The 26,456-nt window shown below is 41.7% G+C and overlaps 1 protein-coding gene across 1 annotated transcript in view; it reads right to left on the bottom strand.

Moving 5' to 3' along the window:
- Positions 1 to 26,091, bottom strand: part of MTM1 (myotubularin 1) — a gene marked incomplete in the record, with an annotated part of 77,138 nt that extends 51,047 nt beyond the window's left edge. Inside the window, 6 exon segments of the mRNA XM_077486788.1 lie at positions 7,974 to 8,075; positions 8,764 to 8,874; positions 14,938 to 15,032; positions 17,226 to 17,298; positions 25,641 to 25,713; positions 26,068 to 26,091. Coding sequence (XP_077342914.1) covers positions 7,974 to 8,075; positions 8,764 to 8,874; positions 14,938 to 15,032; positions 17,226 to 17,298; positions 25,641 to 25,713; positions 26,068 to 26,075 — 462 coding nt within the window.
- Positions 26,092 to 26,456: the final 365 nt, after the last annotated feature.

Raw genomic sequence — 26,456 nt, forward strand, 5'->3', positions numbered from 1 at the left:
CGGCACTGTGATTGGCCCGAAGCCACGATGACGTCACTGCCACGCATGCACACTGTTAGCAGCGGCATGCTCAGTGTGCCTGCATTCCACTGTCTATGGCGCATGCGCCGTAGACAGCGGTGCCTGCATTTTTGTAAATATCTCCTAAACCGTGTAGGTTTAGGAGATTTCTTGGACTTAGAGGTAAGCCTTAATCTAGGCTTACCTGTAGGTAAAAGTGGCCTGTAAGGGTTTACAACCACTTTAAGGTCATCACAGAGGACAAGGCGGCACTCTTTAAGTCTAGAGGAAAAAAGATTTAATCTCCAAACACGGAAAGGTTTCATCACAGTAAGAGCAGTGAAAATGTGGAATAGACTCCCTCCAGGGGTGGTTCTGACAAGCGCAATATATTTCTTTAAAAAAGGTCAGGATTCTTTCCTAGATGTACATAATAGAACTGATTACTAACATTTATAGGTAAAGTTGATCCAGGGAAAATCAGATTACCGCTCAGGGGATCGGGAAGAAATTTTTTCCCCTGCTGTAGCAAATTGAGCACGCTTTTGCTGGGATTTTTGCCTTCCTCTGGATCAACGGTGGGTGAAGGATTGCAATATATTTTTTTTCTTTTTTGGTTGAACTAGATGGACTTGTGTCTTTTTTCATCCCAACTATGCAACGTATAATCTATGAGGCACCACGAGCCTCTTGAAAATTTCATTTTTTCTCACAATTTTTTGAAAAATGTGGAAAGAGAATTTTTTATACAAAAGTTGTCAATTCATAAAGATTTTTCTAACACCTTGCATGTACATAGCAAAAATGACACCCCAAAATACATTCTGCTACTGCTCCCGAGTATGGCGATACCACGTGTGAGACTTTTACACAGCCTGGCCACATATAGAGGGCCAACATTCAGGGAGCACCCATCAGGCATTCTAGGAGCATAAATTCCACATAGAATTGGATTCCCAACTAGCAAACTTTTGAAGGTCCCAGAGCACCAGGACAGTGGAATTACTCACAAAATTACCCCATTTTGAAAAGCAAACACCCCAATTTATATACTATGAGGCATGTGCTACAGATGGGTACTCTGATGGGCTGGCGACAGGCCGTCTTTATTATTGGGGGCAATCAGCGTGTATTGGTGGACTGTGATCGGTAACTAGCCGTTAGTGTGTGAGGAGGAGAACCCGGTAACAGCTAGTTGCATTGTCTCCATCATGATCAGGGATAGGATGTGCCAGAGTGACACTCCTCATTCCCAATCGCAGCTCTGCACTCCCCTGGTCCCCTTGGGGGGGGGGCACAGGAGCAGCGTGCACGAGGACAGTGCATGTGACTGGCTGTGATTGGACACAGCTAGTTACGTGGTAAAAATACATTTTTATTGGCTTCTTACACTGATCAGAGAAGTTTTGTCTATAGTTCGAGTTTAAGAATTTAAAGTAGAAACAAAGTTTAGCATAGGAAGCAGCAGAAGCATAAAGTAGCACAACAGAAAATGATCAAAGATGTAAAAAAAAAAAAAAGAAAAAAAAAAGAAAACACTGGTGAAAGTATTAATAAGTACTCTCTTATTCTATGTAAATGAACAGTGATTAACTGATGAATAGATGCAAGGTCAGCAGCAGGGAGGAAACCATGCTCTCTTCAGAGCAAAACATCCTCTAGCAAATATTGTATGCATGGAGGATCCCATTATAATTGAGGCTCAGCTGTATAAGTCACTAAAAGTCTGTCAATCAAAATTAGGTGCATCTTCTGGGACTTCACAACCACATAGCTGCAGGAACATAACTAACGTATACAGACTTTATGGGGAGGGCCTAAAACTTGTCCCCAGTATGGAGATTTCCTATCCCAAGGACTAAGAAAGAAACCTTTTACTACTGTATTCAAAATAACGCAAACATTTTTGCCTGCTGTTGTACTGCTTTATGGAGAAATAAATCATAATCAATGCATGCTGTTAAGCAGACTTGAAAATTTGAATACAATGTCATGAATCTACTTTATTCACATCAGATCTTTACTACTTGCAAAGCATAAACCAAATTCTTTCATTTGGAACTACCGTATATACTCGAGTATAAGCCGAGATTTTCAGCCTCTTTTTTGAGGCTGAAAGTGCCCCCCTCGGCTTATACTCGAGTCACCGCTGTCTGACTGCCCGAACAGCGTGTCGAGCAGACAGACAGCGGCCATTCTACCTTTCAAAAGCCGCGCCTCTGCCTCCGCCTCCGCCTGTGATAGGCGGAACACTCAATTTCCCAGCAGTCAGTGTTCCGCCTATCACGGACAACGGCTCATCCTCGGATGAGCCGATGTCCGTGATAGGCGGAACACTGACTGCTGGGAAATTGAGTGTTCCGCCTATCACAGGCGGAGGCGGAGGCGCGGCTTTTGAACAGGGGAATGGCCGCCAGGGCGCCGACGAAGAGCGGCGATCCTGGCATGGGACGACACGGAGGCTCGGGACGGGACGACACGGAGGCTCGGGACGGGACGACACGGAGGCTCGGGACGGGACGACACGGAGGCTCGGGACGGGACCGGACGGAGGCTCGGGGCACAGGTAGGCTGGACACACAAGGCTGCACGGACACACACACACACACACACACACACACACACACACGGATGGATGGACACACACACACACACAGGGATGGATGGATGGATGGATGGACACACACACACACACAGGGATGGATGGATGGATGGACACACACACACACACAGGGATGGATGGATGGATGGACACACACACACAGGGATGGATGGATGGATGGACACACACACACACACACAGGGATGGATGGATGGATGGATGGACGCACACACACACAGGGATGGATGGATGGACACACACACAGGGATGGATGGATGGACACACACACAGGGATGGATGGATGGACACACACACAGGGATGGACGGACACACAGGGATGGACGGACACAGAGGGATGGACGGACACACACAGGGATGGACAGGCATATCTCACCCTCGGCTTATACACGAGTCAATAGGTTTCCCAGTTTTTTGGGGGTAAATTGGGGGCCTCGGCTTATACTCGGGTCGGCCTATACTCGAGTATATACGGTATATCTTTATGCAAAGACACTAGAAAAACAAACACTCTCTGTACAGAATTCAAAGCGTTGTTCCTAAAATAATAAAAATATTCGGGCTTGTTTTGCACATGAATGAGATTCTGCAGTCTGCGTGTTGACCTGCATACATTACAAAAATGTATAACACGGAGAACAAACTCCATTAAAAGTTTCCACCAGCGAGAGTGAGTCTGAAGGCAAACAGCTTCTACCTGACTTGGTTTAATATGTTCTCTGAATCATGTGCCATGGGTTGAACCCTTTATTTAATTGGAAAACAAAAGGTTTTACATTGTAGTATTTACTAAGACACATCAATAATAAAAATATATATAATAATAAATATATATATATATATATATATACACACACATACACACACACAATATATTATATATATATATATATATATATATATATACACACACATATACACACATACACACACACAAATGCATTATATATATATATATATATATATACATATATACACACACACACACACACACACACACACACAATATATTATTAATATATATATATATATATATATATATATATATATATATATATATATATATATATACATATATACACACACACACACACACACACACACACACAAGACCATCATAGTCTTATCAAAAGACAAAAAACAAACAATGCTGTAAAGTGTAGTAATTAACACTAATAATCAGAGATCGTCATTCATACCGTAAAAACATTACATTGCTGGAAGCTGACTGATGAGGTTAAAGTGTTACTAAACCCACAACAGTAAAATCAGTCTGTGTATGCAGTAAAGCATGATTGTTATACTCACTATGGAACCTTAGGGGATAATCCACTGCATTGTTTAAAAGACAGTTTGACCCTGTCTTCTCTGATCCTCCCCTTCTTCCACTGACTTCTAATAACTTTCTCATAACACAGAATCGGTGTATTGCTAAAGATGTTTTATTGTCTTGGGAGAGTGCATGTAATCAGCACAGGGCCAATCAGCACTGTTCGGACAGAGGGCCAGGGGTCTTGTAGTCTCATAGGTCAGTCAGAAAACTCCTCCTACAAGCTATGAGTGCTTGACTGGACACTGATTGAAGTCATAAGACTGCTATATACTGCTGATGAGAAAAAGGTATTTAGCAGGTTATATTGACTAAAATAATTGCATTTCCATGTTCTGTGTACTGTGGGAGACCAGCTATGGTGAATGAAGGGCCCGGGGTTTAATAACACTCTAACTGTATACAAGTGTGTTTTACAACAGATTAATAACAGTAACATCAATGACCTCCAGATAGGTATGTGAATGTAAGGAGTGGCAAACGAGAAAAATAAAATAAAAATAACCTGTGATCAGAAGACCAAAGAAATTCAATATCCTTATATCCAGTTTTCAACAGGTTTTGTTTATATATACTACTTCTAAATAATGAATTGTGATATTGGAGACAGTCATACGTATTAGATGAATGTGTCATTATTGTTGAACTATAAATAGCAGTGCTGGTCAAACAAAGGTACTCTACACCTGAACTGCTCTCATTTCACATGGACTGGAAGCACAATAGCTTCCTGGAAAGTCTACAATTGGACCATAATTGGATTGGAGAATATAAAAAAAAAAAAAAAATGTTATATATATATATATATATATATATATATATATATATTTTTTTTTTTTTTTTTTTTTGTTATTTTTTTTTTTTTAGACAGCAAGCATTTAGCAAGCCTCAATTGTTTAACAAAGCATTATCAAGAGCAGGATGATAAACAAATAGGGCTGGGACCAATGTTCCTAAAAAGGAAAGTATTCTACTGTAAGTAGGCACATCCTTTTCTTTCTCTCCTCCATGGGGAGAAACCAAATCTTTTACCTTCAGGACATCCAGAAGCAGTTCCACTGAGGGGTGGGGGCAAACAAATGCTAACGGGACAAAGTAAACAACAGAAGGCTAGGGACTGCTTGCAGCTCAAAAAGCCACCTGAAGGACCTTACGCCCAAAGCTGTCAAATTAAGTTCCACCTGGAGAACTAACAGACCATGTAAAAAGATGACCAGGCAGCCTTGCAAATCTGGGAAACAGTTACTCGTTTTTGAAAAGTTGAAGAAGCCCTCCCAGGTCTAAAAGTGTCCATTGACAGAGGAAACTATGGAACATGATCCCTGAGACCATAAGCTTGGATGAAGGTCTCTCGGAGTCACCTGGAGATGGTAAAATGAGGAGGCTGTGCACCCTTGGAAGAGCCATGTGGAACAACAAAAACACAATCAGTCTTTCAGAAAGAAGCTGTGGCTGAGAGACAGGCTTGCTTCCACATCTATACAATTATGATTGCCTGAAATTAAAGCTGAACTCTAAGCAGATCTAAAAGTTACAAGTTAAAGCAGCAGTGTAAGTACCCAAGTATGACCTGGTATCAGTCTCTTGCAGGCCCCGCATAGCAGGGCTATAGAGAATGGAAGCAGCAGTAAAAAGGAGATAATCAGTTAATGTGCTGACAAAAACCGATGGGAAGAGAAAACAAGGTGACAGAGATAAGCTCATCACCATGCTGCTCCATCTCTCACAGGCTGGGGCAGGTCCATGATGATCCGGGCTCAGAGGAGGTAGGTTGGATCAGATTGAGGACATCTACTGACTGAAAAAAAAAAGATTTTTTGTGGGAGAGATCTCTGGAAGCTGAATTTTGCAGCAAAAGCCAGTTTCGCCATTACATCTTATTTGATTATTTTGGCTCGATTCTGCTTTAAGTTTATTGTGAAAACTTCCTTTTATGTTATGTGGATACGAACACCAATCACACACCCCCCCCCCACCCCAAAAAAAAAATTCACAATGTTTACTATTAAATGGATGTGCCTTCTATAATCACTTGATCATTACCTCTAATGCAATAGGAAAAACATTGGATTCCCAACAACCATAACATGACAAAATAGTAAATGCTTATTTACAGAAAACCTAATTCAGGGGATATTTAAAATTCTACTTAAAATTCTGTGGAAACTTCACAGACAAATAGATGGCATATTATACAAGCAGTAAATAAGGTTTTTAAAACATCCGGTACACAAACTCACATAAATCTGCTTCTACGGCTGAAGAGAAGGTATATTTAATTTTTTTTAGGGCTGTTACTGATTTAAAAAAAAATCGATTAATGGAACAAGAAAATTTTAAATCGATTAATCGACTAATTTCAATTATAATGTACATACAGATCCAACTACTTTTAGCTGATCTCCTTGCATTGCCACTATTAGTCAGTGGTAAATGTGGTATACACTATATACAATCACCTGACACTAGTTCGTTTCCACAATCCATGACTTAACTTCACAGTTCACACAAATACGTTTTAAATTCAAACTGTAGCACTGACAGAAGTAATTTTTTTTTTCCACAGTAGCGTGACAATCCCTCCACCTCCGGCCTAACAAATCACTCTCACCTTATGGCATGGACCCCTGTGCAAACAGGTGGTCATGCAAGTGGGTATCAAAAGGGTTCATAGTTAGCACTCCTACATTTATGTTTTTTAAATGCAGAAGAAATCATAGTTTCATAGTTAGTAAGGTTGAATAAAGACACCAGTCCATCCAGTTCAACCTGAGTGAGTGTCTACAATTGTCCCTATCCCTGTACATTGCTACACCCACATCGGTCCCTATCCTCAAGGAGCCCACAATCCAAGGTCCCCATTCATATACTAGGGCCAATTTTGGACAGAAGCCAGAAGCCAATTAACCTACCTGCATGTCTTTGGATTGTGGGAGGAAACCGGAGTACCCGGAGGAAACCCACGCAGGCACAGGGAGAACATGCAAACTCCAGGCAGGTAGTGTCGTGGTTGGGATTTGAACCAGCGACCTTCTTACTGCTAGGTGAGAGTGCTAACCACTACACCACTGTGTAACACGGACCATAAACTTCTCTCTCGTCTCCTTAGATCTCAGCAAGGACGCCAGGTCATGGGTAGAAAGAAAAGATCTAAGTGCTCACCGCTTAAGTATAAGATTTAATTTTTGTGTTCAAGTACAAACTACTCACATAAAGATGATAAAAACACAGCATGTAAAGCCGACAATCGCTTTAGTTCCATAGGGCAGCAGCGGGTGACGTCATGTGTAGCTCCTCTCGTACGCGATACGTTCAATCAGAACGTCACGGACTTCTCCCCCCTTCCCTTCATTAGCAGACGGAGGCACTCGGGGAAGGGGGGAGGAGTCCGGTGACATCGATGTCTGTGACGTCACCGGATGTCTGATGAAACTCCCTGAAGATCCGGAAGCCAGCAGAGAGGTGAGTATTTTGATCGATCGATCAAAAAAAATTAACGAGGAATTAATCTTTAATTTTCACAGCCCTATTTTTTTTTTATTAAATGAGATGGCTCATGTGGCTAGGTGTAATTGTCATCATCCCTATGATAACAGGAAAAATTTAAAACCTCTAGTTTGGGATTTTTAATTTCCTTTCTAAACTTATTTCATTGCCTTAAAAATCCTAAATTTTTCATATTTATTTTTTTTGTCAAAGAAAAATAAATAAAAAGTAAATAAATAGCAAATAGTATCAAACAATACATTGCCATGCAGTGTGCGAAACCTAGGTAACTAAGCATTTATATATACACATTTTTATAATTTAGACAATAAGGTTCTTTTATTTAATGTACACAGCTTGCCAAAATAATAAAATAGCATATTTTGTTAAGCTAAAAAATGTAATGAAATTCTTAATCAAAACACATATATATATGCGAAAGTACTTTCAAAGTGACTGAAAAAAAAATGGCATTCACAGACAGTCAGAAAACCATCAGAAATGTAATTGTGGTTTCTTAAGACTTAATACACATACCAAGCCTTGTGACAGGGGAAAGGCATGTCTCGTTAGATCCTCAAATATCTGTTTTCTGCTATGCGTTTCCTGTTTCAGAGCAAAACGCAGGTTCCTCATGTCCTAGATTGGGGGAAAAAAGATGCAGAAGCCTTCTCAAAATAGCACAGAAACAAAACACATGGAAATACCCTGGCATATTTATACGGACAACATGAAAAGGTAAAGGCTTCAAAATACAGCACTTTTTCTGCTGCCACACCATGTTTATTTTAGCATGAACTGAAAATCATTACGCTACACAAATCAATTTTTTTTTTTTTGAAAAAGCACAGTTACAGCGATTCTAAAAGCATTCTTTGCATTAAGGTAAAAAAAAAAACGATGTGATTAGGATAACAAATAGGATAGGAGTGTCAGCCGGTTTCTCTTAAACCAGCCCCGTTGCCTTCAGTCATTCACAGGAAGCTTTCCTCTGTCGTCCATCCATCTGTCCACCTCAGCCAATAAGGAAGCCTTATATTCGTTCAGAAAATACAAAGCTTTCTGTGTATGGCTGTGCTCAGGCTGATTCAATTTTGTTCCAGGACGGGACAGAAGTCCCTATCCAGCTGGCAAAACACACCTCTGTGTACTGTATTGTAGCTAATGCTACATACAGTTTATACAGTGCTAACAAAGCAGGAGCAATTTGTAAAAGAAGGCAATTGTTTTTTTGGATCCACTTAGCCCATACAAACTATTTTAAAAAGGGGAGAGAAACCTGGAGTTGGGCTTCAAAAACATAATTTACACAGCATAATGTACTTACTTTGCAGGTTATATCGAGGCCATAGGCATTTTCTCCTCTGCTTGAGGCACCCCCCATCTTCTCAATCCTTGCTATGACACCAAGAGGTACTTCAATTACTATTAATGGCTCCTGTATGAAAAAAAAACACAACATGAATAAAATTCACAATCTCTATCAGATGATTAACTCTTAATAATTAGGAAAGCATCAGCCCACTTGCCAAAATATTAAAAGGGTCACATCCCACCAATATCTGAAATATCACAATTGAGGGATTGCAGTTGTATATCATGCACTGTATATTGCAAAATTTATTTTATTTTCCATAAAGGAGAATCACAGTAAAGACATCTATACTAGGCATGTGCAGAGTAAAATATTTCGTCCGAAAAATTAATTAATTTAGTTACTCTCGAAATTCGTTTTTATTTATTTAGTTTTTCGTTCAAAAATTGCATTAGTCCCAAAATCCACATGAATTACGGTCGAATCTGTCTTTGAAGGCTTATGGTGTCTGTCGAATGTATAAAGAAGATTCGACGGAGCTAGTATATAGCATACTTCGTGTGAACTTTAGAACCCTATTAAAGTCTATGGGACTCCAACGTTTAAAATCTAAAGTGCTAATTTTAAAGGCTAATTTGCAAGTTACTGTCCTAAAAAGTGTTTGGGGACCTGGGTCCTGCCCCAGGGGACATGGATCAATGCAAAAAAAAGGTTTTAAAAACGGCGTTTTTTGGGGAGCAGTGATTTTAATAATGATTAAAGTGAAACAATAAAAGTGTAATATTCCTTTAAATTTCGTAGCTGGGGGGTATCTATAGTATGTCTGTGAAGGGGCGCATGTTTCTGGTGCTTAGAACTGTCCCTGCACAAAGTGTCATTTACGCTTGTTATTGTCAGAGTCACGTCGAAACTCCTATTATATAGCGAACTGTTGCAACAATGAAAATGAAAATAAAGCATTTATTTATGTCGGATCTTTCGTATTTCGGATTCTATGCTTTCGTTATCGTTTGTCAAAACGAAAATAGCTGAAATTCGGACGAAAATGCATTCGGACGAAAACGAATGCACATGTCTAATCTATACTAGTTTCATAAATACTCCATAGAACATCGCACATCTTCACATTTTGAGGACAGTTTCACTTTAAATGTTTACAAAATCAAAAAATTTATGACTATCTCCAGGAGGAAGAGTTTGACTGGACAGAAGTATTTAAAATAGAATTAAAAACTCCAACAATGGGCTTCTTTTATTTGCTTCCTTTTGGAGGGTTAAAATAAACCTTAGAAAGCATTTGATATACGTGTTCAATAAGTCTAAAAATGATTTTTAATCTTGCCAGAAAACGAAAGATGTCCTGTGTCCACTACAGTATTCTCTTAATGTTAACAGTAAGTGTGTTAGAACTAGAGAGCATCCCCCTATGTTATGGAGATGAGAAAGGGAAATGTTCTGTAGTTAAAACAGACTTTTTCACATCCTATGTTAAAGTCTGCGCTTCTATAGATACATTATAGCGCATAAGCGTTCTCACCCTAGGACAGCAAGTGAAAAGTGAAGCCTGGGGGGGAAAAAAAAAAAAAAAAAACCTGACAGGGCCATCACATTAACCACTTTCAGACCGGACCATTTTGGCTTAAGACCAGACCACTTTTTGCGATTCGGCAAGTGTCGATTTAACTGACAATTGCGCGGTTGCGCGACATGGCTCCCAAACAAAATTGACGTCCTTTTTTTCCCCACAAATAGAGCTTTCTTTTGGTGGCATTTGATCACCCCTGCAGTTTTTATTTTTTGCGCTATAAACAAAAATAGAGCAACAATTAAAAAAAAAAAAAAAAACACATTTTTTACTTTTTGTTATAAAAAATATCCCCCAAAAATATATTAAAAAAAAAAACATTTTTTTCCCTCAGTTTAGGCCGATACGTATTCTTCTACATATTTTTTTTGTTATTAAAAAATATATAAATTGCAATAAGCGATTATTGATTGGTTTGCGCAAAAGTTATAGTGTTTACAAAATAGGGGATAGTTTTATGTCATTTTTATTAATTAATTTTTTTTTTTTTTTTACTAGTAATGGCGGCGATCGGCGATTTTTATTGTGACTGCGACATTATGGTGGACACATTGGACATTTTTACAATGGCATATCCCCATTCAGCCTCCCCGTGAGACGATCGCGGGTATCCCCATGGCGATAGAGTCTGTGCGACCCGCGACCAGACTCACGGGGGTCCCGACCGGCACGCGAGTGCGCCGGCGGCGTACGCGATGGCAGGGCGGCATATAAAGATGGACGTACCTGTACGCCAATATGCCTGCCCGTGCCATTCTGCTGACGTACATCGGCGTGCGCAGGTCGGGAACTGGTTAAAAAAGGACTGGTAAGCACAAAAATATTAAATTTTTGTTTTTGGGTTTATATACACTTCAAATAAGCGTTTAGGTTTTTCCAAGCTGTTGTCTGACGTTTCCTACAGATCCAAAAAAAAAAAAAAAAAAAAAGGCACCCCCTTCCTGCCCAGGCCATTTTTTCAGCTTTCAGCGCTGTCGCACTTTGAATGACAATTGCGCGGTCATGCAACACTGTACCCAACCACATTTTTTATCATTTACTTCACACAAATGGAGTTTTCTTTTGGTGGTATTTAATCGCAGCTGTGTTTAATTTTTACAAAAAAAAAAAACTAAAAAAATTTCCAAAAAAATAATGTTTTTCCATCAGTAAATTTTGTAACTAATTTTTCGCCTTCACTGATGTGCGCTGATGAGAGGGGCACTGATAGGCTGAACTGGTGGGTATTGATGAGGTGGCACTTATGACTCAGCACTTATGGGCACTGATGAGGAGGCACTAATATGCCGCAATTATGGGCACTGATGAGCACTGTTGGGTGGCACTGATGAGCACTAATAGGCAGTAGAGATGGGCACTGATCGACAGCAGTGATGGTTATTGATGGGCAGCACTGATTGCCAGCACTGACTGGCATCGCTAATGGGCACCGATTGCTGCCACTGGCGGGCACTGTTTTGTGACACTGTATGGCTATATTGTAATCAGAGCACTAATGATCAGTGTCCCGATTACATCCCTAGATGTTCCCCTGTGAGGAGATGCCACTGATCGGCTCTCCTCTCCTCACACTCTGTTAGTGTGAGGCGAGGAGAGCCGATTACCGGCATTTCCTGGTTTACATGTGACCGGCTGATCACATGGGTAAAGAGCCACGGATGCGGCTCTTTACACAGATCGGGGTCACACCGCATCCTAGCAACACAGAGAGGCAGTGATCGGGAGTGCGAGAGGGGCCGTTCTAGGATGCAGTCATATGACGACGTCCCAGAACGAGAGCTGCACCGCTCCGCTCCGCCGTCATTTAACCATGGGCAGGCAGCAAGCAGTTAATAAACTGCTCTGTATAAAAAAACCTTTTATAAATAATTATCACTGATCAAGGAATATTTCAGATGTCAGAAAAAAGGTTTACAGTGGGATTTTTTTTTTTTTTAAAGCCTTCACAAATTCAGTCGGACAAAGAAGAAATTCAACACTACTAGGAGTTACTATTCTACAAAAGATCAGTAAAAATCACACACTGCTGAATATTCGAACAGGCGACTAAAAAAAAAAAAAGCTTAGATGACCGTCAAGAATAGGCAGAAGGCATCTTTGTTAAAGAGTCTAGCAAAAAAAAAAGTTGTATAAAAACAGCATTCTTTGGAGGAGGAAATATCTGTTCTCTTGTCTTTTTTTATTAGACTGTTCGGATGATTCACAGCACTATTGGGATAATGTTTTATCTACCGGCCTTTGGTTTGCTCAATACTTTCCAAAGGTTTCAAAGGCGTACCGGAAACTTGTTAAAGCCAAAACTAAACCCATCAATTTTATGGTTTCAAAAAACTGGTATATTTCTGGAAAGTCAACGGTCAAATTTGCTTGTGCTCTCAACCAAACTGTCAAACCATCAAATGGCTGGTGTCAAATGATTACATGTGCACCATCATGACAATTGCAAAACAGACAGAGGCTAAGAAGGCAGCTTCCTTGGCTGAAAAGGATAGGAAGGTTTAGTTCCGTATTAAATGGACAGATGGGACGTGTTGGTTGCATAGTAAAAAGTACAATATGCTATGTTTGCACATAACAAAACAAACACCTTATCCCATCTGGGCAATATAGTGGAGAAGGGCCCATTGCCACCTCAGAGCCTGGACACTTTGCAATGTTTGAAGGATCATTGTAGTTCATGTTGAAAAAGAAACACCCTTTATTGACCTGCTTGCCATTATGCAGGTCTGATCAGCAACTACACAGTATTTGGCTGTGGTTGTTGCAAATATGGGAAGTTCCAACTAGTTACTACTTATAAAGGTCTCGGATACATATTTTTCAGTCAACTGACTCAAACTTTTAAAGCGGAGCTCCACCCTAAAGTGGAGCTTCCGCTCATTGGAACCCCCCCCCCCCCCCGGGGCCACAATGGGCACCTTTCAGGGGGGGAGGGGGGTGCAGGTACCTGTACAGTACAGGTATCTGCACCCACTTCTAGCATAGATATCCACAGAATCTACGCCCATTTCCGCAGAATCTACGCCCATTTCCGCAGGTCCCCCGCTGTCTGCTGGGAAACACACGGATCCCAGAGACAGCGGGGACCATCCTTATTGCGCAGCATGACACGCGCATGCGCAGTAGGGAACCGGGAAAGGAAGCCGCAATGCTCCACTTCCTGATTCCCACACCCAAGATGGCAGCGGCAGCACCCGAGAGACGATCGAGAGATCGGCTTCGGGTGCCGACATCGCGGGCGCGCTGGGCGGGTAAGTGTCCTTATTTTAAAAGTCAGCAGCTGTAGTATTTGTAGCTGCTGGCTTTTAAAAAAAAAATGGCGGAACTCCCGCTTTAAAGTACACATACACCCTAAATGTATATATTTGGTATGTTTGGTGTTATGCTTCACTGCAGTTTTTTAAACAAATACATTTTTGTGAACCTGTTGCTAATTTTTTACCTGAAGATCCGGCCAGTAATGGCACCTTCTATTGCAGATTGGCAATGCCAAGCCACTATTGCTTAATCAGCACAGCAATGTCAACCTTCCATGTGTGTCAGGTCTATCAGATAGGCAGCTGAAGGGAAACACAGGACAGGTTGATAAAGCTGCAGCCAATTTGTGAAGCAACGGCCTCGCGTTGTCAACCTGACACTGGAAGTGCCCTTATTGGCAGAATCCCCAGGTAAGCAACAGAAAAACAAAATAATATTCCTTAAGAAGGTGGTTTGCAGTAAGTAAGGCCAAAAAAAAAACCTAGCTACTGGAGTTTACATACACTAAGACAGTATTAGTATTTTTTTTTTTTTTTTTTTGCATTAGTACAGTATTTGATAAAGACCATGTGAAAAAAATAAATATTTTTTTTTTGGTAAACAATATTATGCACTAGAAGAATGTCTAGAACAGTGATACTCAACCAGGGTTCCAGGTTCCGTGGAACCCTAGGGTACCTCCAGAGGTTGCTAGGGGTTCCTTCAGCATTGGGCCATTTCTGCCTCTCAGATAAGTTCCCACTGACACCATTGATCTTTTTAGCTATCTGTAAGGAGGTAATTCTTCCCAATGACCACAAGTGTAAGGACCATTCTTTCCACTGACCACACTAATATATCATGAGTTGTAGATTTCTAATTTTTGGCAGGGGTTCCCAGAGACTGGAAAACTATTTCAAGGGTTCCTCTATGTTGAAAAGGTTGAGAAAGGCTGCTCTAGAACTTTAAATCCATCAAAAATGCTAAAATTACTGCAAATAAAATAAAATTACAGAAAAGTATATCTCTAATAAAAGAAAGCTGGGTAAACAGTTCCCTACCACATTTCCTTGTGCTATACACAGAAAATGTGTACCCATCCATTTAACCAAAGGGAAGAGTTTTTTGGCCTTCAATACTCGCATGTTCCTAGAAAGTCAAAAAAGTGATTACACAACACATTTGTCTCAAATGAAGAAGAATAGTGTAGTTCTGTTATTATGGCTTTGAATGGAATGGTTGTCCGCCAAATCAATCAAAAAATAAAAAACAATAAAATAAAAAAAAAACAACACATGCAAGATGTTGCAGCATGGTTGTATGGTGGTTGGTAATGGAGGTTTGTAATGGTGGTTTTAACTTACCGGCTCCTCACCTTTGAAGTACAGTTTATAGTTTGTGACAAATAGCCTCCCTTTTACTGGACCATTAAATGGACACATGTAAATGACATCTTTATCTGTTAAAAAAAAAGCGAAAAAAAAAAAAAACAGTACATATAAGCTGAATCAGAAGATACAGTACATCAGAGGTAATTATGGATTTAGTTTAAACCAACGATGCAGAAGGTACATCACCGACATGCTGCTTCTTCCAGTGACAACACATCAAATAACACCATATGTAAAAATTAAACCTTAAAAAACCCTTAAAAATCCCCTGTCCTTTGGGCTTCCATGGCCCATCTTTAAAACAAAAAAAACCTCTCAAGATATACAGAAAATAGTAACATAGAAATGTAGTTGTTCCCCTATACAATCCAGAGTTAATATGCATTTGCATTTTCTTCCAAGGACCATGTGATTAGAGGGGGGTGTATGCGACTCCATGTTCATCATATTTTATTAGGATGAGGTTTTATGTATGGGACCTGCATGAATGAGCACACCACATTACACCATCAAAGAATTGTTCGCATTTTTGTAGATTTACCATTTTGTACACATATTGTTCATGAGGGATAAACTTTTTTTTTTTATATTTGAAAAAGTTTTCCTCTATTCCACTGCTGGCTTTATATGGATGGGTGTTCTCTCCCAGAGAAGATCATTGATGTTTTTTGGTATGAACTGTGCACCAAATAGATGATATTTGTATAGTTTCCAATTTTGAAGCAGGCAATGCCTTAGTGCCCGTTCACACTGGGGCAAACGACAAGTCACGCTCCATGCAATGCAATGGAACCGTTCTAATGGGAGCGACTCAAGTCACTCTGACTTAGAAAAGGTTCCTGTACTACATTGGGGGCGACTTCAGAGCAGCTTGCATTGACTTCTTTTAGAGCCCTTACACACACACACACACACACACACACACACACACACACACACACACACACACACACACACACACACACACACACACACACACACACACACACACACACACACACACACAGCGCCCGGGCATCAGCGGTAAAGCACCACTATTTTTAGCTGCGATTTACCGTTGTTTTAGTGGTGCGCTTTTAACCCCCACTAGCGGCCGAAAAAGTGGCGGTGCCCATTGATTTCAATGGGCAGGGGGTGCTTTAAGAGGTTGATCTTACATTAGGTAATAAACATACATAAATTAAAGCGGTTGTAAACCTCAGACATGAAAGCACATCCCTCTATAGTGTGTACTTGTCCCAATGCAGAGCACTCAGTTTAATTTCTGTCTGCTGCTTCCTTTCTCTACTATCTGCATGAGTCACTTCTGACACCAAGAGAAAAATGGTGAGGGACCTCCAGCTGATTGACAGGCCTCAGCTCTGTTCTTGTGTGATGTGTCCCTTCCCTCTAATCCGCTCTCAGAGCTTCACTGAATAAGCACTAGTTCATAAGTTATAATCCCAGTCAGGCTTTTTTGCGATCTATGTACCAATGGTGGGTATTCCCTTCACTTTCGGTCCCATAGCCACAACAAGAAGGGAGAGGAAATGCATCTCCACCCTATCCAAAGCAAAAAAATAAAATTTTGCCTTGAGCTATACTTTAGCTGGAAAGATTTTTTAATTTTTTTTTGTTAAAAGCAAACACCACACACATTTCATGGCAGAATGCGTTGATTCCAAGCAATCTGAGCAGGTTCACTGAATGATGCAGATCACATGCAATGTCTGTGCGATGCGAATTCAACCATGCAAACTGTATGGATAAGTTTGCATTGCATTCGGACCAAACTCGTGCAGGACCCTTGTCTGCACCAGAATCGGATTGCATGAGTGTTTGCATCAGATTTACATTAAATTAATGCAGAAGAAGTTTGCAAGGCAAAAACTACAGTACAATTGCATACTCAGCTAAAAGTGAAATTTGTAATTAGTAAGCAGTATACAATTACACTGCCTCGTCTACAAAAAAAAAAAAAAAGTTTCTTTGGTTAGTTTAAAGTTACTAAATAATTACAAATGTCATGTGAAGCTGAATGCCAACTAAAGAAAGCTGTCTACTCCGGTAAAATAGATTATTGTTCTACAATCTTAATTGCTAGGATGCTTCCTTGGCTGGACAAAAATGCAGACAAGTAGCCTAGGCTGGACTGAATTACAAGAAAACATACGGACAAGAAAAGCACAGCAACTACTGTTATATAACAAACCGCTAAGTTTTCATATTTCTGGGAGGAGACTATAAACGCACGCATACATGGTCTTTTTGCACAAACTCACCTGTCACAAGTACTTCTCCAGGCAGAAGGGGGATTTCATCATTGGGCTCTTGGTTTAAACCATCTCTTGGGTGCTGCATAAAACAACTCATTTTAAACAGGTAGATAGAATGGCAGATGTGTGTTAAGGCCTAAAGACAAACTAGCAATCCTATTGCTGGGATCAACTTGCCAAGGACAGGATCAATATAAGACTAAAATATATAAAAATATAAGTAAAAGTGTTTACTGGTCAGTGGAGTGATGCCTCCCCGCTCCCACCAGTGGGAGGAGCCATAGAAAAAGGAAAGTGATTTGTTTTTGGCCAGACACTGGCAAGTTACCTTCAGTAGCCGTATCACTAGCATGTCATAGGATTTACATATAGACGTTAGCATTCCACCCTCTATAACAGTGTCTGTATTATGAAGCCAAAAGTTAAAAACACAAAACACACGCACATTGGACCATTGCCAACACAATACCGGAACGTTTCCCTTTTTATTTATTTACCCTTTTTTTTTTTGTAAAGGGTTTAAGATTATGGTTAGGGGTTAATTTATTTTTATTTACTTACTACTTTTATTATGCATTTATATTGTTAATATTAGGTTTAGCATTAGGGGATAATATTTGAATTGGGGGTTGGTGTTAGGGTTATTTTATTTATGATGATTTTTTATGTATATTTATTTTTATTTAATTACGACAAAGCATGTTAAAACACTTAATTAAAGCGTTTCAATGCATTTCTAGGGAACAAAACATTTTTTTTTTTTATGAACCATTTTGCCGGATTTGAGCCACAAAAAACCCCCAGAACTCTAAGCTTTAGGCATTTGGCTTCAGGGGATTTGTAGTGGAGAGATGAACCTTCTCCACAGAGAATAATAGGAGCTTACCTGTAAAATTATTTTCTTGGAGTACATCACGGGACACAGAGCCACAGTAATTACTGTATGGGTTATATAGGCACCTTTAGGTGATGGACACTGGCACACCCTAGAAAGGAAGTTTAGCTCCCTATATAACCCCTCCCCTTACTGGGAGTACCCCAGTTTTGTAGCAAAGCAATATACGTGTATTAAAAGAGGGGAGAGATCTGTGTCCCGTGATGTACTCCAAGAAAATGATTTTACAGGTATGATGTTATAAAAATCCTATTTTTCTTTATCGTAAATCACAGGACACAGAGCCACAATAATTACTGTATGGAATGTCCCAGAGCAATGCTGAGGGGAAGGGACATCAACAAAAGTAGGGTGCAAACAGACTTGAGACCCTATACTGCTGCCTGCAGCACACTGCGCCCAAAGGTGATATCCTCATGCCTTCTTATATCCACCTGTTAGAATCCGGTGAATGTATGGACTGAAGACCAAGTTACGGCCCTGCAGATTTGAGCCATGGAGACTTGGTGATGCACTGCCCACGAAGCTCCAACAGCCCTGGTAGAGTGCACTTTGATTTGAAAAGGTGGAACTTTCTTCTTCAAACCATAAGCGAATGACTTGCTGAATCCATTTGGCAATAGTGGATTTTGACGCTTACTGCCCTTTCCTAGGACCTTCGGGCAACACAAACATCTGTTTTCTGAAACTAAGCAGTCGCCTTCAAATAGATTTTGACTGCTCTGACTACATCCAAAGAATGTAGTGACTTGCGTAGAACAGGGTTCTAGAAAAAAAAAAAAAATGAAGGTAGAAAAATATCCTGGTTTAAATGAAAACCTGAAACCACCTTCGGCAGAAAGCTAGGATGAGGACGCATTACCACCTTATCCTTATGAATAATTAAATATGGCTCTTTACAAGAAAGAGCACCCAATTCTGACACCCTTCTTGCAGAAGATTTGGCAACCAGAAACCAACTTCCTTGTGAAAAATGATCAATGGAGTATGTTGCTTCGGCTCAAAAGGCTGTTTTTGTAAAACCAACAAAACCAAATCCAAGTCCCAAGATTTTAAGGGTCACCTAGCCGGCAGATTAAGCTGTGTCAACCCCTGTATAAAACTATGGACCAGGAAATGCGAAGCAAGTGGTCGTTGGAACAATACTGATAAGGCCAAGACCTGGCCTTTGATGGTACTCAAGACCAGCTTCATTTCTAATCCTAAGACAAGTATTTGGCTCAAATCAAAAATATTAGGTTCCCACTGGGGGAAAAAAAGCGAAGTCTATAAGATTACGTGTAGCAGTGAGTGCAGGGGATGCACTACTTTATCAAGTCCAGAAATAGATCTTTGGAACGAGGCTTGGGAGGCAGAGATGACCAGGGCGCGGAGCTGTGACGTCAGAGGGTATGCGACGCGTTTCTTGAGCGTGCGGGTCGAGGTTGTCGTACGACCACGCTCTTTCATCAGGCAGAATCAGCTACTGATTCTGCCTGATGAAAGAGCGCGGTCGTACGACAACCTCGACCCGCACGCTCAAGAAACGCGTCGCATACCCTCTGACGTCACAGCTCCGCGCCCTGGTCATCTCTGCCTCCCAAGCCTCGTTCCAAAGACCGCACATCTTGTGTCCACCATAAGCCGGCAAAAACACCTGTAGTGGACCCCATGCGAAAGGAACAGGAGCAATAAAGAACAATAAGATGACAGATGTGGACCGGATTACTGGCTGACGTCCCATAATCAGATATACCAGACGACCCTCTGTGTTTAAATGCCTATTTTTTGCCTACTAAATGTGAGTGCAAAATCTTATGTTTTTATATTGAAATTAAATACATTTTGAAACATCTACACCCAGAGGCGCCCCTCTCTCTCTCTTTTCTCCTTTATCATTTCTAATCCTATTTGCAGAAAAGCAAGGCTTCTACCTATAATGTACTTTCTAGGATGCCAACCCCCGGACTCACACCAGGAAACATATGCCTTCCAGACATATATATAATAAATGACTCTGGAAGCTGGCTTCCTTGCATTAATCAAGGTAGATATCACTGAGCCCGAAAGCCCACAATTCTTCAGAATGTGGGTTTCAATAGCCAAACCGTTAAACTCAGCGTTTGTAAGATAGGATGGAACACAGATCCCTGTGATACTGCCATATTTATGATCTCTACATACCAAAATGTTCTGGGCCACAAGAACCACCGACTTTTCTTCCTGCTTGATCCTGCGAAGAAGTCATGGTAGCAGCAGAATAGGGGGAATGCATAAATCAACGAAAAAACGGATTCCACAGGGTCACCAACGCATCTGCTCCGTATGCGAGTGGCTCCCTTGTACTTGAACCTGGATGCAAACAGAGCTACATTCGGGTCCCCCATCTTTCGCAAATAGCCAGGAAGATGTCGGGGTGAAGGGACCGTTCCTCCGGGAACAACTGCTGGCGACTCAAGTAATCCACCTGCCAATTTTATACCCCTGGGAAGAAGACTGCCGATATGCACGGCACATGCTTTCCTGCACAGGTTAGGATATGGTTTACCTCTCCCTGGGCTGCATGACTTCTGGCGCCCCCTTGGTGATTGATACAAGCCACTGCTGTGGCAGAGTCGGATTGAATCCTGACAGGACAATTCCGCATCTTGCATGTCCAGGCCCCTTATAGCTAGGCGCGCTACCCGAATCTCTAGAATGTTGATGTGCAAGGTCCTTTCAGTTCTGGACCATTTCCCATTGGACAGTTGCCTCTTCCGGGACTGCTTCTCAACCCGCAGGGCTGGCAGCTGTTACCACCTTTCAGGTAACTGGTATGAAGGGTTTTTCCTTCTGCAGATTCTTGGATATCCTCCACCAACTGAGGCTCTGGCGCACCTTTGGCGACAGACGCATTGGAAAATCTAGCGCTTGGACCCTCTTGCTCAAGGTATACAGGATACTGTTTTGCAGCAGTCTCAAATGAGACTGAGCATAGGGAACTGCTTTGAATAGGCCACCATCTTTCCCAACAACCTCAGGCGAATAGAAGGACTCTTCTTTGCCCTGACCACCTGAACCAGCTCCTTTATGGAACGGATTTCTGTCTGGGGTAAAAAACACCCTCTTCTGGGCTGTATCTATAACCAGACCCAAGTATTCTTCGTCTTCTTAATGGTTTTAAAGATCTCTCTAGGTTGAGGACCCAACCTAGGTATTCCAGGTAGCAGATTGTGGTGACCATGCTTTGGTCTAAGCGGGCTACCGACCTGTCTATCAAGAGCAGGTCATCTAGGTATGCTACAATTGTTATACCTTGAGTCCTTAAAGTGGAGTTCCACCCTAAAAAAAAAAAAAAAAAAAAAAAAGAAGAAGGGGAGGTAATTTTTTTACTCGCCTTTAAATGCTTGTTTCTAGGGGGCCTTGAGCGCCTGGACTCTTGACCTCACTTACCTCAGCGCAGAAAGGGAGATCAGCTCTGCCCCCTCCCTCTCGTCAATCATCTGGGACACGTGTCAGGTCCCAGATGATTGCGCGGCACCGCTCACACATGCGCAGTGGGTGCCCTGGTCACAGCCAGGCATCCGCAGTTACAATGCCGGAGCGGGGCATAAATCCGACCAGACCGGCATGCAGGGGAGGGCTGGGGTGGAGGAGAGGAGAAGCGTTGCTGGAGAAAACTGCTGTAATATGGTGGCAAGAGCGGCGCGGCCTACAGCAGACTGACCCCTGCTCCCTCGGCCTCCTAGAGAGAATACCTATACAGGTGGGGAATTCCACAAGAAAAAGCCCCCCCCCCCCCTTTTAAACATCTTACCTGGGCTTGGGCTGGAGGAAGTGTGCTGCTTGAAATGACACAGAGCAAGACTGACGAGCATGGGTTCAGGTAAGTGCTCTTGACAGCCCCAGAGGGTGACTTTAGGCATGACAACATTTTATTTAAAAGGAGAAAACCCCCTTAAGAATCTCCAATTACCTTATCCAACTGCAGGGTTCTGTGGTAAACCAGACAGACCCAAAATCTCACCACTCACGGTGGGCTCCATTTAAAAAAAAAACCTTCAGAGACCGCGGCCCCTTTTTATCAGGGGATGAACACCCCTGGACCCATAAGCACTGGATCCCAGGGTCCAGCTCTCTAAAAAGAGAAGCATTACAGGCAAAACCTTGTTTCTTTCGACACGAGGCCCAGGTACCATTCAATTCGGCCTGAAAAGACACTTCGAATGGATCCGGTTGGGGAGCAAAGGAATACAGTGGTGTGAAAAAGTGTTTGCCCCCTTCCTCATTTCCTGTTCCTTTGCATGTTTGTCACACTTAAGTGTTTCGGAACATCAAACCAATTTAAACAATAGTCAAGGACAACACAAGTAAACACAAAATGCAATTTGTAAATGAAGGTGTTTATTATTAAAGGTGAAAAAAAATCCAAACCATCATGGCCCTGTGTGAAAAAGTGATTGCCCCCTTGTTAAAACATACTATAACTGTGGTTGTCCACACCTGAGTTCAATTTCTCTAGCCACACCCAGGCCTGATTATTGCCACACCTGTTCACAATGAAGGCATCACTTAAATAGGAGCTGCTTGACACAGTAAGGTCCACCAGAAGATCCTTAAAAGCTACACATCATGCCGAGACCCAAAGAAATTCAGGAACAATTGAGAAAGAAAGTAATTGAGATCTATCAGTCTGGAAAGGGTTATAAAGCCATTTGCAAAGCTTTGGGAATCCAGCGAACCACAGTGAGAGCCATTATCCACAAATGGCGAAGACATGGAACAGTGGTGAACCTTCCCAGGAGTGGTCGGCCGCCCAAAATTACCCCAAGAGCGCAGTGACGACTCATCCAAGAGATCACAAAAGACCCCACAACAACGTCCAAGGAACTGCAGGCCTCACTTGCCTCAGTTAAGGTCAGCGTTCATGCCTCCACCATCAGGAAAAGACTGGGCAAAAATGGCCTGCATGGCAGAGTTCCAAGGAGAAAACCACTGCTGAGCAAAAAGAACATCAAAGCTCGTCTCAATTTCTCCACAACACATCTTGATGATCCCCAAGACTTTTGGGACAACATTCTGTGGACCGATGAGACAAAAGTGGAACTCTTTGGAAGGTGTGTGTCCAAGTATATCTGGCGTAGAAGGAACACTGCATTTCATAAAAAGAACATTATACCAACAGTAAAATATGGTGGTGGTAGTGTGATGGTCTGGGGCTGTTTTGCTGCTTCAGGACCTGGAAGACTTGCCGTGATAAAAGGAACTATGAATTCTGCTGTCTACCAAGAGATCCTGAAGGAGAATGTCCGACTATCTGTTCGTGTACTCAAGCTGAAACGAACTTGGGTTCTGCAGCAGGACAATGATCCTAAACACACCAGCAAGTCCACCACCGAATGGCTTTAGAAAAACAAAATGAAGACTTTGGAGTGGCCTAGCCAAAGTCCTGACCTGAATCCTATTGAGATGTTGTGGTATGACCTTAAAAAGGCAGTTCATGCTCGAAAACCCTCTAATGTAACTGAATTAGGACAATTCTGCAAAGATGAGTGGGCCAAGATTCCTCCAGGACGCTGTAAAAGCCTCATTGCACGTTATCGCAAACGCTTGGTTGCAGTTGTTGCTGCTAAGGGTGGCCCAACCAGTTATTAGGTTTAGGGGGCAATCACTTTTTCACACAGGGCCATGATGGTTTGGATTTTTTTTCACCTTTAATAATAAACACCTTCATTTACAAATTGCATTTTGTGTTTATTTGTGTTGTCCTTGACTATTGTTTAAATTGGTTTGATGTTCCGAAACACTTAAGTGTGACAAACATGCAAAGGAACAGGAAATGAGGAAGGGGGCAAACACTTTTTCACACCACTGTATTCCAGTGGAGCTCAGCCTAGCACAGTGATGACGAACCTTGGCACCCCAGATGTTTTGGAACTACATTTCCCCATGATGCTCGTGCACTCTGCAGTGTAGCTGACCATCATGGGACATGTAGTGCCAAAACATCTGGAGTGCCAAGGTTCGTCATCACTGGCCTAGCACATCTTTACTCGTGACCAACACCTAAGACACTGGTGAAAAAATTGAGGTACTCCCACCAAGGGGAGGGGTTATATAGGGAGCTAAACTTCCTGTCTAGGATGTGCCAGTGTCCATCACCTAAAAGGTGGGCACACCCTAGAACCACACCCTAACACTGGCACACCCTAGACAGGAAGTGTGTCCTATATAACCCATACAGTAATTACTGTGGCTCTGTATCCAGTGATGTACGATAAAGAAAATAGTTTTTTTCCCCTCCTCCAGCATTTTGGAGCTTTGAGCTGAGGTATGAATGGGGCCAAATTGTGTTTGCAATCAAAAGCAGAAGTTTCACATCTTTAGACATTTCATGTATAGGGTTTAGCCCACATTCACATCGGGCCAAATCGGCAGCTATTGCCAGCAATAACACAGTCTGAATCGGTGGGATGCCGACTTTGCGGCTCTGCACCGATTACCAAAAGTAGTTCCTGTACTTCGGGGGTGACTTGAATAGACATCTGTGCAGCAACCTGCACATATGTCTGTCATATCGCCCCTGAAGTCAGACTTTCAGAGTTCAGATTTCTTACCCGCAGTCAGTGTGAACCTACACTTAAAGTGGTTGTAAACCCTTACAACACACTTTGACCTACAGGTAAGCCTAGATTAAGGCTTACCTGTAGGTCCAAGAAATATCTCCTAAACCTACACGGTTTAGGAGATATTTGCCAAAAGACAGGCACCGCTGTCTATGGAGCATGCGCCGTAGACAGCTGCGCGCAGGCGCACTGAGCGCGGCACCATCAACGGCAAATATGTCGCGCGTGGCGGCTCTGCCAAATAACAGTGGCAGAGCGGCGAGACCCACCGAGAAGATGGATGCGCCGGACTACAGGGGACAGCGGTGACATCGCTGGCTCCTGTGTCAGGTAAGTGACACATAATGGACTACTATGCGATGCATAGTAGTCCATTATGCTTTACTTTTGCAGGGAATGAAAGAGGAAGTAAACTCATCAGGGTTTACTTCCTCTTTAATGTCACTTTACCAGGATACCAGAGGATGTTTTTCCAATTTGAGGAAAAGTCCCTCTTAAACAGTTATCATGTAAACATGTCTCATTGCAGAATGTCCCCTCTACTGCTGTTCTGGTGGCAGCTCAAAATTTTGGATTGACCCACCCTGTGTCATTTCTGGTCTGATCTATTAGAGGGAGTGATCGCCTAATAGGCACACAGGCAGCAATAACAACCATGACTGTGGATTAACTCCCTCACAACTCAATCTGAAAAAAAAAAAAATGCCCTTAATTATACTGTACGATAGTTTCAGATTAAAGCATCTCGGGCCAACAAAACAATTCATGCCACTTTTGGTGAGTGCGATAGCTCAATGCTACATACAATATATCTTAATCTTAGTGTTAAATATTTCAAAGCTTTGTGTAATCCTTCTACTGACCTCTGCATAGTTCACATTCTGCAAGAGAGAGTGCTCTAACACATTCGGTTGTAAACATTAACTGCGAGTTAAGACTTACCCTTCGGATCGAGGCATTTTCCAAGGAGTTTGAAGTGAACCTTGGAACAGAGGATGAGGCCATGATCAGGAATCTTTATGGGAGAGAGAGAGAAAAAAAAAAAGAAGATTTACACTTGATGGGAAGACACTGTACACCAGACAATTCCTTACAGATATTATATAGAGAAATGCTGCTGACAGCCAGGTATTACTTGTGAATGAGAAGAAAGTCTTCCAATAAACAGAACTACTTAACAACCCTGTCTGCAGAGGATTTTATTTCAAATACTACAATAGTGAGGAGAGTGAAGAATGGATCTTTTACTGTATTACGTAAAATGTCACCAAGCCAAACTAGAGTACTAAGGAGACTTCAGGCAACGTTCCCTGGGGAACATTGCAGAAAAACATCTCAAAATTAGAAAAGTTTTTTAAAAAGGGTTTACTTGCTCATCTAGCTGGAAGGAGGAGAAACTTTTTATATTCGATACAAATCACAATGGATTGCCCCATTTCACACTAGCAATGAAGAAGAAAACTACAACTGGATGTGGTGTTGTTGCTAAAAAGAAAAAAACGCAGTCGGCTCAGTTGCGTAAAAACAGGTTACACAGGTGTTTGGTACGTTCTATATTGTGAAATACAGAAATGTTGGGCAACTTAGATTTATGGACAAATAAAGTGCACACACACACACACACACACACACACACACACACACACACACACACACACACACACACCTCCAATGGCTTCAGTACTTTGTGTGTCAATGACCCAGAAATAAGAATACACATCAGAGCAAAGATTGAAATACCAATCTGCGTATTTCTGG

Source organism: Lithobates pipiens, unplaced genomic scaffold (genome assembly GCF_037356315.1).
Source record: "Lithobates pipiens isolate NorthernLeopardFrog02 unplaced genomic scaffold, aLitPip1_a1.2 Scaffold_1, whole genome shotgun sequence".
Lineage (NCBI taxonomy): Eukaryota > Metazoa > Chordata > Amphibia > Anura > Ranidae > Lithobates > Lithobates pipiens.